The sequence below is a fragment of the Metarhizium brunneum genome, chromosome 1, assembly GCF_013426205.1.
Source record: "Metarhizium brunneum chromosome 1, complete sequence".
Classification (NCBI taxonomy): Eukaryota; Fungi; Ascomycota; class Sordariomycetes; order Hypocreales; family Clavicipitaceae; genus Metarhizium; species Metarhizium brunneum.
The window spans coordinates 8,548,531-8,562,200 of record NC_089422.1 but is presented as its reverse complement, the minus strand read 5'-3'; the positions used below and the strand labels follow the sequence as shown (position 1 = coordinate 8,562,200).

At 56.5% G+C, this 13,670-nt stretch overlaps 5 protein-coding genes across 5 annotated transcripts; 3 read left to right on the top strand and 2 right to left on the bottom strand.

The window, feature by feature from the left end:
• Window positions 1-252: 252 nt before the first annotated feature.
• Window positions 253-1,154, top strand: G6M90_00g026120 (uncharacterized protein; the record flags this gene model as incomplete). Its single annotated transcript, XM_014692484.1, has 2 exons — window positions 253-472; window positions 568-1,154. 2 exons carry the CDS (start codon window positions 253-255, stop codon window positions 1,152-1,154), a joined length of 807 nt encoding a protein of 268 aa, XP_014547970.1.
• Window positions 1,155-1,572: 418 nt separating this feature from the next.
• G6M90_00g026110 (uncharacterized protein) lies at window positions 1,573-2,525 on the bottom strand (the record flags this gene model as incomplete). The annotated part of the gene is made up of 2 exons (XM_014692485.1): window positions 1,573-2,373; window positions 2,442-2,525. The coding sequence occupies 2 exons, from the start codon at window positions 2,523-2,525 to the stop codon at window positions 1,573-1,575; spliced, it is 885 nt and encodes a 294-aa protein (XP_014547971.1).
• A 434-nt stretch (window positions 2,526-2,959) lies between these two features.
• On the bottom strand, window positions 2,960-5,041 carry dpf-6 (Dipeptidyl peptidase family member 6; the record flags this gene model as incomplete). The annotated part of the gene is made up of 3 exons (XM_014692486.1): window positions 2,960-4,067; window positions 4,131-4,870; window positions 4,940-5,041. The coding sequence occupies 3 exons, from the start codon at window positions 5,039-5,041 to the stop codon at window positions 2,960-2,962; spliced, it is 1,950 nt and encodes a 649-aa protein (XP_014547972.1).
• A 627-nt stretch (window positions 5,042-5,668) lies between these two features.
• caeB (Carboxylesterase B) lies at window positions 5,669-7,864 on the top strand (the record flags this gene model as incomplete). Its single annotated transcript, XM_014692487.1, has 1 exon — window positions 5,669-7,864. One exon carries the CDS (start codon window positions 5,669-5,671, stop codon window positions 7,862-7,864), a length of 2,196 nt encoding a protein of 731 aa, XP_014547973.1.
• A 3,148-nt stretch (window positions 7,865-11,012) lies between these two features.
• G6M90_00g026080 (uncharacterized protein) lies at window positions 11,013-11,969 on the top strand (the record flags this gene model as incomplete). The annotated part of the gene is made up of 1 exon (XM_014692488.1): window positions 11,013-11,969. One exon carries the CDS (start codon window positions 11,013-11,015, stop codon window positions 11,967-11,969), a length of 957 nt encoding a protein of 318 aa, XP_014547974.1.
• Between the last annotated feature and the right edge of the window lie 1,701 nt (window positions 11,970-13,670).

Sequence of the window (13,670 nt, the reverse complement as noted above, 5' to 3'; positions counted from 1 at the left end):
GTTGCTGCCCTGGCATTCAACCTCCGCTGCTCATTGGGGGTTGTTTTGTTGACCGTGTTGGCGCCCGCAGGCACATGAAGCCAACGCGGCAGTGAAACAAACCGTCTAGGACAAAAGCCTCCCAAGTCCTCGTATTATCAATTGATGCCACGCCGCACACATCGCTCAAGCCCCGAGGTAAACAGCATCACGACACCGAGCACCTCCCATCCGTCTGTAGTGTCTCGACTCTCCAGCACCCAAGCTCCCATCATGAACGGCAACGGCAACGGCGTCATCGCCGACGAAGAACAGCCCCTTCTCGGCCGCAAACCATCGCCGCCTTCTCTTTTGTCAAAATGCCGCAAGCAAATGACGGCCGAGGTGTCCCGTTCCTGGGCCGACCTGGTCCTGTTGCTGTGCTACGTCGTGACGGGCTTGCTGGATAGTGCGTCGACGCAGGTCTGGGGTGCCTTTGTTTCCATGCAGACCGGTACGTGATGCCCTCTTATAATCCGCATCCACGAGCCTACATGGCTTCGTTTATACATACACAGAGCAGCCAAAGGAGAAGACTGACAACCGTAGGCAACACCGTCTTTGTCGGGCTGGGCATCGCGACCGTCTTCAACCCCCCGGTATCCGCACGCCTGTACAAGTCGGGCGTTTCCCTGCTCTCCTTCTGCGTCGGGTCCTTCTTCTTCGCGCGCTTCCACCGCTACTTCTCCCCCAAGAGGCGGTGGGTGCTCTGCGCATCGTTTGCCGCGCAGGCGCTGCTCATCGTCGCGGCTGCCGTCGTCGTGACCGTCTGGCCGGCGCCCGGGGACGAGCGCGCCGTCGGCTGGACCGTCCTGGTGCCGCTCGCGCTGGTCGCCTTTCAGTCTTGCGGGCAGGCCGTGACGAGCCGCGCGCTCAGGTACAATGCCCTGACGAGCGTGGTGCTGACGAGCATCTACTGCGACTTGTTCTCCGACCAGGACCTGTTCAAGGTCCGCAACGTGGAGAGGAATCGGAGGGCCGCTGCCCCGGCTCTGCTGCTGGTTGGCGCCGTGGCCGGGGGGTTGTTCTCGCATAGTTCGTTTGGCATCCAGGGCGCGCTGTGGGCGGCGGCGGGTATCAAGTCCATCATGGTGGTCTTGTGGTTCTTCTGGCCGACTGAGGATGAGGAGAGTTGAGGGGCGTTTTGTTGGCGTCACACAGTCTGTGGCAAGACGGATTTCCAAAGCTCGGCAAGCGACTGGGTATCATGGCGTGCTGTCTCAAAGCGGGTGTCTTTTGGGGTTGCGTGGGCGTCGTTCTGCCTGTGGCAGATTCGCTGGACCGCCTTGGGCATTTCATCTATTTACTGAATCACTATGCTTGGCGCTTTGCAGGTAGAATTGTCTCGGGAGACTTGGGGGCCATCTTGTGGTGTATGAGATAACTATCCTGTAATGTATATTTAAACGCTATAGAATACTTGGATGTGAGTAATGATCAATCTTTACGACATACAGGCAATTTCATCGTTCTGCACTATTTGCAGCACTGAACCGTCTTTCGTCCCCTCTCCCGAATGCAGAGCATGTTTGCCGCCCCTTATGGACTAATAGTCTAAATACCAAAAACAGACTTTTGAGGAGTGGCGGTGGTTTTGAAGACATTCGCAGCATTTTTGCCGCGCTCATTGACCGAAGGGGTTGAAAAAACGTTAAAAACGGATGTTTGAGAAGTACCTCTAGCTTTGAAAATGTCCGTAGTCTTGTTGTTGCCCTCGTTGATGGCAGGGTCTGAAAAAAAGTCAAAAACGGATGTTTGAGGAGTACCTCTGCTTTTGAAAATATCTGCAGCATTGTTATTGCCCTTGTTGACCGCAGGAGTTGAAAATACGTTAAAAATGGATGTTTGAGAAGCATCACTGGCTTTGAAGATGTCCGCAGAATTGTTGTTGCCCCTAATGGCTGCAGGAGTTGAAAAAACATCAAAAATGGACGTTTGAGGAGTCCCCGTGGCCTTGAAGATATCCGAAAAAGGTTTACCGCCATTATTGCCTTGAACGGCGGGAGCACCGAAACCCGAAAACTTGCAAGGACCTGCGGCGTCGAAGATACCCGGAGCAGATTTACCGCCCTCGTTGACTCTGACGCTCAAAACGCCAAAGCCCGGAGTCTGACAAGTCTCTGCGGCTCCAAAGCCGCCAAACATGCCACCCATACCTGCCGAAGTGCCCGTGTTGCCGGACACCGTAGTCCCGGAAGCATCCTCGCCTCCCTTCTCCCTCGCTAACCGTCTCTTCTCACCTTGTTCGATGATGAACGACAAAGCTCCGTCAAGGTCTTTGAAGCCCCCGCGCCGGGCCTTTCGCTTCTTCCTCATACGGCGGCAGTTCCTGGCAATGTGGCCTGGTTTGTAGCACTGATGAAAAATCACCAGTCGTTAGCTAAATGAAATGTGGTCGACATGTACGCACTCTGCCGACTTACCCTGGTGCACAGCGTGTCCAAATAGCTACTCGCAGCCAAAACGGCACCGGCCAACGCCCGCGCTCGAGGCTTGGCTTGTGTCATCTGAAGGGGAATCAGGAACTGTTGTGGTCGTTGCAGCGTCGAGTTCAGGAGCAGAACCTACCCTTTTAGACTTTGTTCGTTGTGGGTGGTGGTATGGAAATTTTAAAAGATGAGAATCGAGGAGCGTACACTGACTACCTAGAGCAGTGGGAAGGGATCAGAAAGAAGACAAAAGCGTAATGAATGTTGGGACGGGACGAGGATGCCCAACACATGACCTCGTGACACCTGACACGTCTTCGCAGCTGGTTGCAGCTGGCCGCAGTGTCTGTCCGATATCGTGAGCACCAACATCAACGGTCCGATCGTCGGCGGTTGGGTCCTGGTTCCATGCAGGAGGGGAGCGATGCCACGAGCCGTTTGGTTTGCGTCTTGCTCAGGAAGGGCGGCATGCATCCTGTGAAAGGGCTGATTAGACCGTCGACATTCGTCTGTCAAGTCTTCCGGAGCAGCGTCTTCTTCCACCACCTCTCCTCCTGCAAAAGCGACAGCTTCGCACTGGACGGCTTCGAAAACATGTGCCCCTCGTGTTCGACTTCAAAGATTTCCACATCGCGGTGCAGCTTCTTGAGGGCTTCGGCAATGATTCTGGCCTGTTGAACAGGCACCACGGTGTCGGCTTGGCCGTGTAACAAGAGAAGGGGAGATGTCAAGCCGTCAGTGTGGTACATGGCGCTGCGCTCGCGGAAGATCCTGCGCTTCTCCTCCTCATCTACACCGGGATGCAGGACCAATGCCGCCGTATAGTCCGATTCGAGCTTGTGAGTCGCGGCGTCAAAACTCGACAGATCTGAAATACCGCTGACACAGACGCCGCCGGCAAATCTGCCCGGGTATCGTGACAGCGACTGCAGTGTGTTGTAGCCTCCTGCGCTTGAACCGGTGATGCCTATCGCACCGCTGTCGACGCGTCCAGAGGCAGCCATATAGTCGGCAAATTCAACCACATCTGCCGCGTCCACGATGCCCCAGTTGCCGAATAGGGACTCGCGATACTGCTGGCCATACCCCATGGATCCGGTGTAGTTGAGCGCCAGAAAGGCATATCCGCGAGACGTGAAGTATTGCGTTCGAAGGTTCAGCCCGCTGCCCATACGTCCTGTCGGGCCGCCATGAGTGTGAATGATCAGCGGCGGGAGTTCTCCCACGGGCGCTGTGTAATGCGGATTCCGGGGCATCCACAAGAAGCCAAAGATGTCCCTAGACGGCGGTCCGTTGGAACGCACACGGAGAGCTTCCGGCCGGGCATAGGTTGCCTCTGGAATTTCTTCATCAAAGGCCGTCCGAAGGACTTTGCTGTTTTTGGGATTTGCCACGTCGACTTTGTACACGGATTTGTGTGAGGCAGTTCCGCTGCCAATGGCCAAGACGGAATCATGGCCAAGTCTAGCAACTGCATCGCCCGAGATATCGGACAGCTCGTTCTCATCCGCCAGCGGCTTCCAGGAACCCGTTGTCATGTCGATGGCAATGAGACGACTTGTGCCGTTGATATACGCTGTGGCGACCAAGAGATCCGCTGTAAGTGGAACAAATGTTCGGCTGGTTGGTTCCCATGTCAGTTTCCAGGGGCTCGCGAGCTGGGGGGCGCACAAAGCTTCTCACCTCCCTTCCATCAACCCTGCTTGGGCAAACTCGGCATCATCCAAACCCGCAAGTTGAATCAGCTCTTCAGGCCTGCCACCAGGCGGGATGCGGTACAACTTGCGATGCGATCCCGTCTCTTTGCCGTAGAAGAGAGAGCCATCGGGCCCCCACCGAGGCTCAGCAACGCTTTCGTGGTTCTGGCCAGCGATGAGACGAGCGTTTTGAATGGACCCTTGGGCCGTCCAGTCGCCGACGTACAGCTTTCCTGCGGCGAAGGGGAGATTGGGGTGATCCCATTCCACCCAGCTTACGCGTGCGCCGTCGGGGCTGAACTGGGGCAGGTAATAGAAGTCGGCGCCGCTCACAACCCTCTGAACAGCAGAGGTCTCAACATTGATGGCGACAATGTAGTTTTGGACCTTGTATGGGTCTGTGAATGTGTGGTCCTCTTCAATGGCTAGCACCCAGGGCGACGGATGGCGCGCACAAAAGCTAGAGTACCGCAGGGTGTCGCTCTGCACCACCAATTGGACCAGGCCGGTATCGGGTGAAAGCAAACGAACTGTGTCGTCCTCATGGGAGAAAATGAGGCGATCGTCGGGAAGAACATCATACAAAGAGCCGCCGTACTCGTACACTCGGTTCTGCACAGTATATTCACGAGGTAAGACGTCTCTCAGGCCATCTTCCGTAATCGCAACGATGGTCTGCCTGCCTTCTGGGGTGCTTTCGACAAAGAAAGACCGGCCAGATTGCCTCTAATAGTGGAATGGGTTAGTGTTGGGACGGCATATAGGACAGGGGCGGCGTGAAAGGGGAGCGTTTACATTGACCCGCGGAGATGTCAATGCTCTATTCTTGTAAATGGTGGCTTCGACGCCAATGGGCGACACCCATGTTCCGTAATGTGCGACTTGCTTCAGGGTCATGATGAGGAGGCTCAAGCGATGGTGAGCAAGATGGAAACTCGATGCATGCCGATGGATGGCCTGGCGGCTTAGACGGAACATTATATCAACTCCCACATCGTCAGCCAGCTCAACCAGCCCCGCACTTCTTGGGTTGTATCCCGGTTGCGGAAATCTGGATCGCCTGAAGCAGACTGCGACCCTTGGCCAACCAATGCTCTACAATGCCGGAAAAGTACATGCATTTCTTGCCTTTTGACTCGCCCAAGGTCATCATTCTGGCGCGCAAAGGGTCAATAATCGAAGACTCCATCCAAATTAGGAAGGCACGCGATGCCGCAGCACGGCAAACACGGGTACCGGATCCAATCTCCTCCAGTCTCCACTTTTGCCGGCGACTCACAGACTTTCGGCTTCCCACCAGGGGCCACGCCTCGTTCCCTTTGCTTTGTTACGCGGTGATGCTAAGCCCAGTTGGGGCCATCTCGACCCTTGCCCATGGCGTTCCATCGCCTCTGATGGCGCATATGTGTGCGTAATCTCGTCAGACTCGTTGGAGAGCTCCGGGACCAACTCGTCTCGCTGTCAACCTCGCGGCAAGCATGTCCTCTTCCCAACTCCCCAACCCACGAGAGCCCAGCATCGACCATGGGCAACGCTCCTCTTGAGAAGGCTCCTCTGCTCGAGCCTGAGCTGAATGAACGAGGCAAGGCAGACGACGAGATAGACGCGGCTCCTCCCCGCCCAGCAAGGCGTCCATGGAGACGTCTTCTCAGAATCTTTGCCGCCGTCGCCGTCTTGTCCCTTCTGTTTAGGCCACACTTGCCGCACTGGAGATGGCCTCACCCGTGTCATCGTCAGCCACGCCATTCACCATTTGGCCGGTTCCCTGAGAAGCACGACCCATTCCACTTCATTCCATGTACCAAGGACTCTGTCCTGCCAGCCCTGGATGACCCTCATCCCGAACGCACCTGGGCCAAGAGGTTTGACCCCAACCCAGCACACTGGAGCTGGGGAAATGCCACAGAGGGCCACGAAAATGATATTGAGGAGCCTCACAGGCCTCATTGGCATCACAACCCTCACCATCCCGGCAAGCCTGGCGAACGCGAACCCGGTGAGCCTGACGAACCGGGAAGACCTGGCAGACCTGGAAAGCCTAGACACCCCAGACCACCTCATCACGACCCGTATGCTGGTCGCGGCATCTACCTCTGTGGATACATCGACGTCCCCCTGGACTACACCAACAAGTCAGACTCGCGGATTTCTCGTCTCGCCGTGACCAAGTACCAGGTATCGGGGCTTTCTCATCGCGGACACAAGCACCATGACGGCAAACCCCGCCACGGTGCCGGCACCAAGAGCGAACGCACCATTGTCATTGAACCAGGCGGTCCCGGAGGCAGCGGCACTTCCATGGCATGGCGAGCTTCAGAGGACATCTCCAAGCGATTGAGCGGCGGCAAGTACGACGTCCTGGGATGGGACCCTCGCGGAGTCAACGCCTCTCTGCCAGCCATCTCCTGCTTTCCCTACGATGTCGACAGGGACCACTGGGCAGTCCGCATGTCCCAGTACCGCGAGACGTCGCCTTCGCCTCGTGCTCAGCTTGAATTCTTCGACGCCATGAGCGATTCCATCTTGCGCGCCTGTAAGCAGATTCACGGAGATATCCCGCGCTTCGTGTCAACAGCCTTTGTCGCGCGCGACCTGGAACAGATCCGCCTAGCCCTCGGCGAGGATGCGCTCACCGGGTACTTGGTGAGCTACGGGACCGGCATTGGACAGACGTACGCCAACATGTTCCCCAGCAGCGTGGGCCGCATGATCCTCGACGGGACGGAATACGTGCGCGACCACCGCGTCCTGGGTGGCTTTGGATGGACCGCCTTGGACAACGGGACCAACGCCTTCCACGACGGGCTCCTGGGAGAATGTGTCCATGCCGGCCCCGACCACTGCGCCCTGGCCAAGCCCGTCGACGGAAATGCCGTCACGCTGGACCATCTCCAGAAGCGAATGGACAGCCTGATCCGGTCGCTGATCCAACGCCCGCTCGCCTCGTACACGGCGTCCTCGGGACCCTCGCTGGTCACATACTCGAGCCTCGTCGGGCTGCTCTACGGGGCCATGTACAACGCCAGGGGGTGGCCGGCGCTGGCGCAGATGCTCCACGAGCTGGAGGCGGGCAACACGACCCTCGCGGCGGCCATGCTGGAGCGCAGCGTCTGGGGGTACGACCCCACGAAGCCGCCTCCGCCCGGCAGGCGGCCGCGGTCCGAAGAGCTCGGCACCCTGGTCATCTGCGCCGACCAGTACGACGCGCCGGAGCCCGAGGACGGGCTGGCCTGGTACGAGTCCCTGTGGGCCAACATGACGGCCAGGTCGTGGATCGCGGGCAACTCCCGGTTCCAAAACGTCTTCCCCTGCAGGCACTTCACCGACTACTGGCCCGAGCCGGCCGAGGTCTACCGCGGCGACCTGAACAGCAGCCTGAGCAACCCGGTCCTCCTCATCGCCGAGACGTACGATCCCGCCACGCCCCTGCGCAACGGGAGGCGTCTTTTGAGCGAAATGGGCAGGAACGCGAGGCTGATTGCGCACCATGGCTACGGGCACTCCTCCAGGGATACGTCTGCCTGCACCGACGAGATTGCCAAGGCGTACATTCTGGAGGGCACCCTGCCCGAGGACCAGGAGACGGCGTGCTACGCGGACGAGAAGCCGTACCTGTATGGCGTGAAGAAGGGCGGCGTTGTGGCGCAGAGGGATCCTCTGGAGATTTGGGACGAGCACATCAGGGAGTTGGCTATTCTGAATCCCCGGCTTCTGGGGTGATCTTGGGAAGTGCGCAGCGGGCGTGGCGACCAGAATGTAAGGGATGTGAATGTGGGTTTGCTGCTGACGATTCTGCTGAGACATCATTTCTGGGTTGTAGTCTTTTGCCGCTTTGTGTAGAAACGAAATGTATTTGGCTAGCAAAGGGAAGGCAATCGGTGGCATGAAATGGTTCAAGGGAAAAGGATACAGTCACTGCCGTTGAGTCTAGATATCACTTGTACGATACGCATGTCCATGATATATCTGACCCGGGGGGGACGGCACAAGTATCATGTATATCAGAATGTACACAAAATAGCCTTGTCCACAGCCTGCATGGCAGTCTGGGGTGGTGGTCCTTCTGTAGCCGCCAAATTATGTGATTTCTCGCCTCTCTCGGAGGCGTGCTGGCTGCTGTTGGAGCCAGCAAAGGCGTTCCGGCCGAACCACCCCATCTTGGCGACAAACTCGATAAACATGTCACCCCTGACATGGCCCAGTGTTCTTACCGGGACCACAATCCCCAGTTATGGCCCGTTGTAATTACTATCAAAAGACTTGAGAGAGGAAGAAGACGCTCTGTGTGGCAAGAATGGCTTGGGCTATTCGGAGCCTGGGCACATTTACGAGTGATCCCGGCTGGTGATGTAGGAATAACATACAAGTAGACACGGGGAGGACGTCAAAACCTGACATCTGACGCCAGCTCGTGCAGAAATCTCTGCTCTGCAGTGAGTTTCGGCATATACTTAGGGGGGCTTGGATGTCGTCGTCGTGGAGGACAGCATGACGGCGATACAGCACACGCAACGCGGCGATGACATGAGCAGGTGCATGGATTCCCCTCGGGAAAGAAAGCTCCTGGCCAACGAGAAGGGTCTATTTTCAACGTTTCTTCACAATGGAGGGAATGAGACGGGCTTGCACAGCCCCGTTGGCCAGGCGTTGCAGCGATTCCACCGGGCTGCGGTCTGATGAGGCTGACGACGTTGAAGTTTGTCTATATCAGGTAATGAATGGCGTACATGTAACCGCGGGGTTTTGAGTAAACTTCTCCTTAGGCTTTTGCCTCCCGCCGGCGTTTCATGTGTGCGTCTTCAGACATGGTGCTGGCTTTGGAGGGAGCTCCGTGGTGGTGATGGTGGTGGTGGTTGAACTGGAGTAGGAGGCGAAATGGGCGAGATGGGGACGATTTGGTTATTCTATGGTACGCATGTCTTCTAGAATGCTTGCAGATGTAAGTGATTATGATTATAATAAATCCAACATTAAAACTGTGGAGAGGGGGAGACGGATATTCATGTGTTCCTGCCCTAAAGCGTTGGGCCGCCCAGATTCAACATGTGCATTTTGGCCCTGCTCTACTCTTGACCCAGCCTTTTGGAAATACAAAGAAAAGGCGCTGCTAGACGGACAATCCGGTCAGTCTATGAACAGCAACTTCAAAAAGAAGGCCCGCGAGTCATGGGACGGGAGCGGGAAGACCAGCAAGATGAGTTAGTTGCGTAGGTTATTGGCTAGAGACGAATGACTGCTTAATCAATCAAGGAAGGGCACACTAATACACTATGCACAATGGCATGCAGTTGCATCCGGAATCAAGACATCCATGTCTTGGCGCCGGGGTTTCTTCAAGGGTGGGCTGGAGACTCGACACGTTTGACAGCGTCCGAGAGCGGGACGAGTTTGGGCATTTTTGCTACGGGTGTTCGTGTCGGCCGAAGTAGCGGCGGGACGAGTGGGGAGCCTGGAGTGAAACCATGACACTGTTATACAAGACGGAGCAGATGTGTCTGGTAGCGTGAGAGACTCGGGCGTGGTGTTGATGAGGGCCAGCATCGCAAGAGGGGAGGGGATACACGCAAGTCGGGAACCACGGCGCCAGCAAATGCAATATGCAATCGTGGTGTTGATCGTATTGGCATGGGACATGCGACAGACACCTTTCACTTCCCTGCCAATCCGATCAGCAGCGCCCGGTGCATCTCGCACGTCGTGCCGCTCCATGTTCGGAGCCGCAGCCGAAAGCACGCCTGTGATGCGATTTGATCGATTTGATCGCCGGCCCACCGCATATCCTTGATCCTCTCTCTTGATCTCCGTGATTGCCTGCCACACGCGTCTGCAGCGAAAAAGGGAGCGTCGTCTCCGGCAGAACATGTCAGACTGCTGGGCCATGATACGGCCGCACGGGCACTGACCGGGGCCCGTTTCCCGGCCGTTGGCCCAAAGAGGAAATTTCGCCTCCCATTTTCAAACACCAAAAACCCTCACCAAACAAGCTTGGCGAGGCACGCCGTCTGCCGCATCTCCCACCGCGCGCACGACTGGTCAAACGCGAACGCCTCGGATCCCCCCGTGCTCCTCTCTCCAGGCGGGCAACCAGAAGCCTGCCGCTCGCGTCTCACGCCCCCTCAACCCCCGGCGCGCCCGCCCTCAAGGCTGAATCTCATGCAGCCCTTTCCAGCCCTGTGAATTTAACCATGTTTCCAACGGTAAAAGAGACGCAGAGACGGGGCCGCCGCCGCCTCTGCACGGTTGCTCCCCAGACAGAATTCTCGTCAGCTTCAGCACCGGAGTACACCCGGCACCGCGGGCCTTGAAACGCAGCATGTCACGATGCGTCTTGACGGCCTCTGCTGGGGGCTTCACGACCGCCTCAAGTTTGCCCGTCTCTGCTGCAGGCAGGATGACCACCCTCAGTGGCCTTGAATGTTCTCGGGAGAAGCTGCTTCCTTGTGGGGAGTCTGGGACCACGGAGCTTCTGCCGCCAAAACACCACGGCGCACGGGAGCTGGGCCTCTCTTTTGGTCGTGTTTGTTCGGGTTTTGGAAGTCTGCCGTCGTTTCGATTTCTCTCTTGGCTGTGTGATGCGCGAAACCAGGCCAATCCGCCGCGTCGATCCAAAGTCCAAACCGACCAAGACGGCCTCGACACTCGAGTATAAAGAGATCGTGAGGACCTCGCTTGGGATTCAATCTTCTTCTCCTCATCACTCTCACAACCATCCAAACACTTATAAGCTTCTCTCTAATCCTCCTTGTTCTCTCTTCTCTTCAACCCTACTACTAATCTTTCGACACCTCCTGCCGGTCAGCTCTCTTTGCAAAAAATTCACTTTTAATACTTCCCCCCCAACAACCCAAGACAACAACCTCCCGACAACATGTCCTTCAAGGCCATCTTCGCCACCTCGACCCTCCTCGCGGCCCAGCTCGTCTCGGGCCACGCAGCCATCACCAACGCCGTCGGCAACGCAGGCGGCGTCGGCAGGGCGCTGGGCATCGACTCGTCGACCCCCCGTGACGGCACGCGCCGCAACCCCTTCCAGCAGGACGCCACGCGGTTCCGCGGCGCGTCGGCCAAGACGGTGGGCGAGACGGTGGGCGCCGGCAGCAACGACGTCGAGTCGGGCACGCAGGCCATCATGTCCGAGATGGGCGGCCAGCTCCCGCAGGTCACGCCCGGCGGCAACCTCCAGATGACGCTGCACCAGGTCAACGGCGACGGCGCCGGGCCCTACACCTGCATGATCAACTCGGACGGCACCGGCCAGAACTGGAAGAACGTCCAGGTCACCGAGAACGTCGAGGGCAACCAGCGCGGCCGCAACAACGCCGGCAGCGCCTCCGACCACCCGCTCACCGCGGCCATTCCCGCCGGCCAGGAGTGCACGGGTCAGGTCGCTGGCCAGGAGAACGTCTGCCTGGTCCGGTGCCAGAACCCGGCTCGTGCTGGTCCCTTTGGCGGCGTCGTGCCGGTTCAGATGGTCCAGGAGGCTGGTGCCAACAACGGCACTGCTCCTAATGCCGCTGCTCCCAATGCTGCTTCTCCCAATGCTGCTTCTCCCAATGCTGCTGCTCCCAACGCTGCTGCTGGCACCAACGCTGGCACCAACGCTGGCACCAACACCGGAAAGACTGGCAACGCTGGCAACGCTGCCGGCGCCGGCAATGCTGCCAAGAAGGGCGCCGCCAAGGGCAACAAGAACAACAACAACAACAACAACAACGCCGCCGCCGACGACGACGACGAGGAGGAGAACGACAAGCGCAGCATCGACACCGGCGCCTTTGTCAAGCGCATCGACGAGAAGACGCGCGCCGTCGAGTTCACCGCATAAGAAGCTCGAGCGACAACAACAACAACAACAACATGTACAAACCGACAGGGCACGTAATATAATGAAACTGCAGTGCAGTATCGAAAAACCAGGAAACAAGGGAAACTGCGATCTGGTATCCATTTCTAGTTTGGGTGTTGCTTGGAACGTATTTAGCTGTTTGTAGTGATTTCCATCTTGTCTAATTGATTTCGTTTTAATTACTCTGGCGTGCTCCATCGCGGTGGTAGATTGTGGTTTGTGATTTGTGATTTGTGATGGTATGTAGCGATAGAGCCATTAAACTACTAGGAGCCATCTACACTATGCAGTGTGTTTGCAGTGTAAGTGGCAAAACCTCTTATCCTCTTGTTATTAATATGCCCCTTGTGATGGTGTGAAATTGAGTGGACGCCGTTGAAAGTGGATCATGCCGTCTGCCAGGGTAAAGGACGGATTTACATGTTCAACGCGGGGAATAATGATCCACCGGAAATCAGGCCAACTGCCGTTCTTCTCGGCGGAAGCCGGCCGTCCTGGACCGGGGGCCGTGGCGCAGGCTGCGACATGGGTGAGACGGCGGCATGTGGAGAGGCCCTCAGGTTCGTGTCACTGCGGGACAGCAAGTTCGTCACTGCGGGCATGATGACGGCGTTTCAATAACGGCACCAGGCTCAATTCATTATAGACTAGCGCCTTGAGGTCGTCGCCTTTCTATTGGACGCATGATCCGTATTGGTGGTGTGCAACTAGAATTCTAGAAATTTAGTCGTATTTTTATCACAGAGGGAGAAGAAATACTTGTCCACTCTACGTTATTCAATTTTAACTTTAGGTTAATGTATTCTTAATTAAGAAATCTATCAAGGTTAGTATCAATTATCGCGTCTCTAACCATAGTACGCTGCTGCGCCTCGGCCGTTTCAGGCTTGCTTCCCCTTTTAAAATTCGAAACCCCATCTCATCTACGGATATAAAACAGTTCTAGGCCACAATCAACATTATGTGGTGCGGGCAATCGTTTTGCAAATCCCTTTCAGAAACGACTTGGCTTCGGGGGCTGGCGAGTCCGGTTGACAGCGGCAGGGGTTGCGTCGCAGGTGGCCTTTCAAACAGGGCAGCATGCCAACATTATCACCGTATCTTACTGTATATACATACAAGTAGCTAGGTGGGTAGACAGTGGGTGTCCCAACTTGTGGTGTCAATGTGCTGGTTGTCTGTCGCCTGGCCGTTAGACAGCTTGGAACAGAGGGATTTCATCCAGATTACCACCCGGACCAAGCGTATAGCTGCGTGAAGCATCATGACCTTGCAATTTCCCAAAAAAGATATTCTCTCATCATCAAGCGACACGAGTGCGTGTCACAATGCCCAACTACACTTCACGCCGAGACTACCAGACGTCCTCCAGCGAAAGACTGCCAGGGTCCCAACAGTCCAACTACGTAGCTACGAATCCAAGACAAAGGCTTCCACAGAGCGATCATGAAGGTGTATTTTTAAAGACTTAAACGATTTCATATACCCGCTAGGAAATCAGGCCCCCGAATATCCGCTCAGTCCCAAGATCCACGACAAAATCAACTACTACACCGATTGCACCCAAAGACCAGTTGACCTTTAAGCAGCCGGTCCCAAGGACCGTCACTAAATAGCCAGCATATGCTCCTCCTGCCCCAACATTGAATCCCAGGTGCCATATGCACTCCAACACGGCGG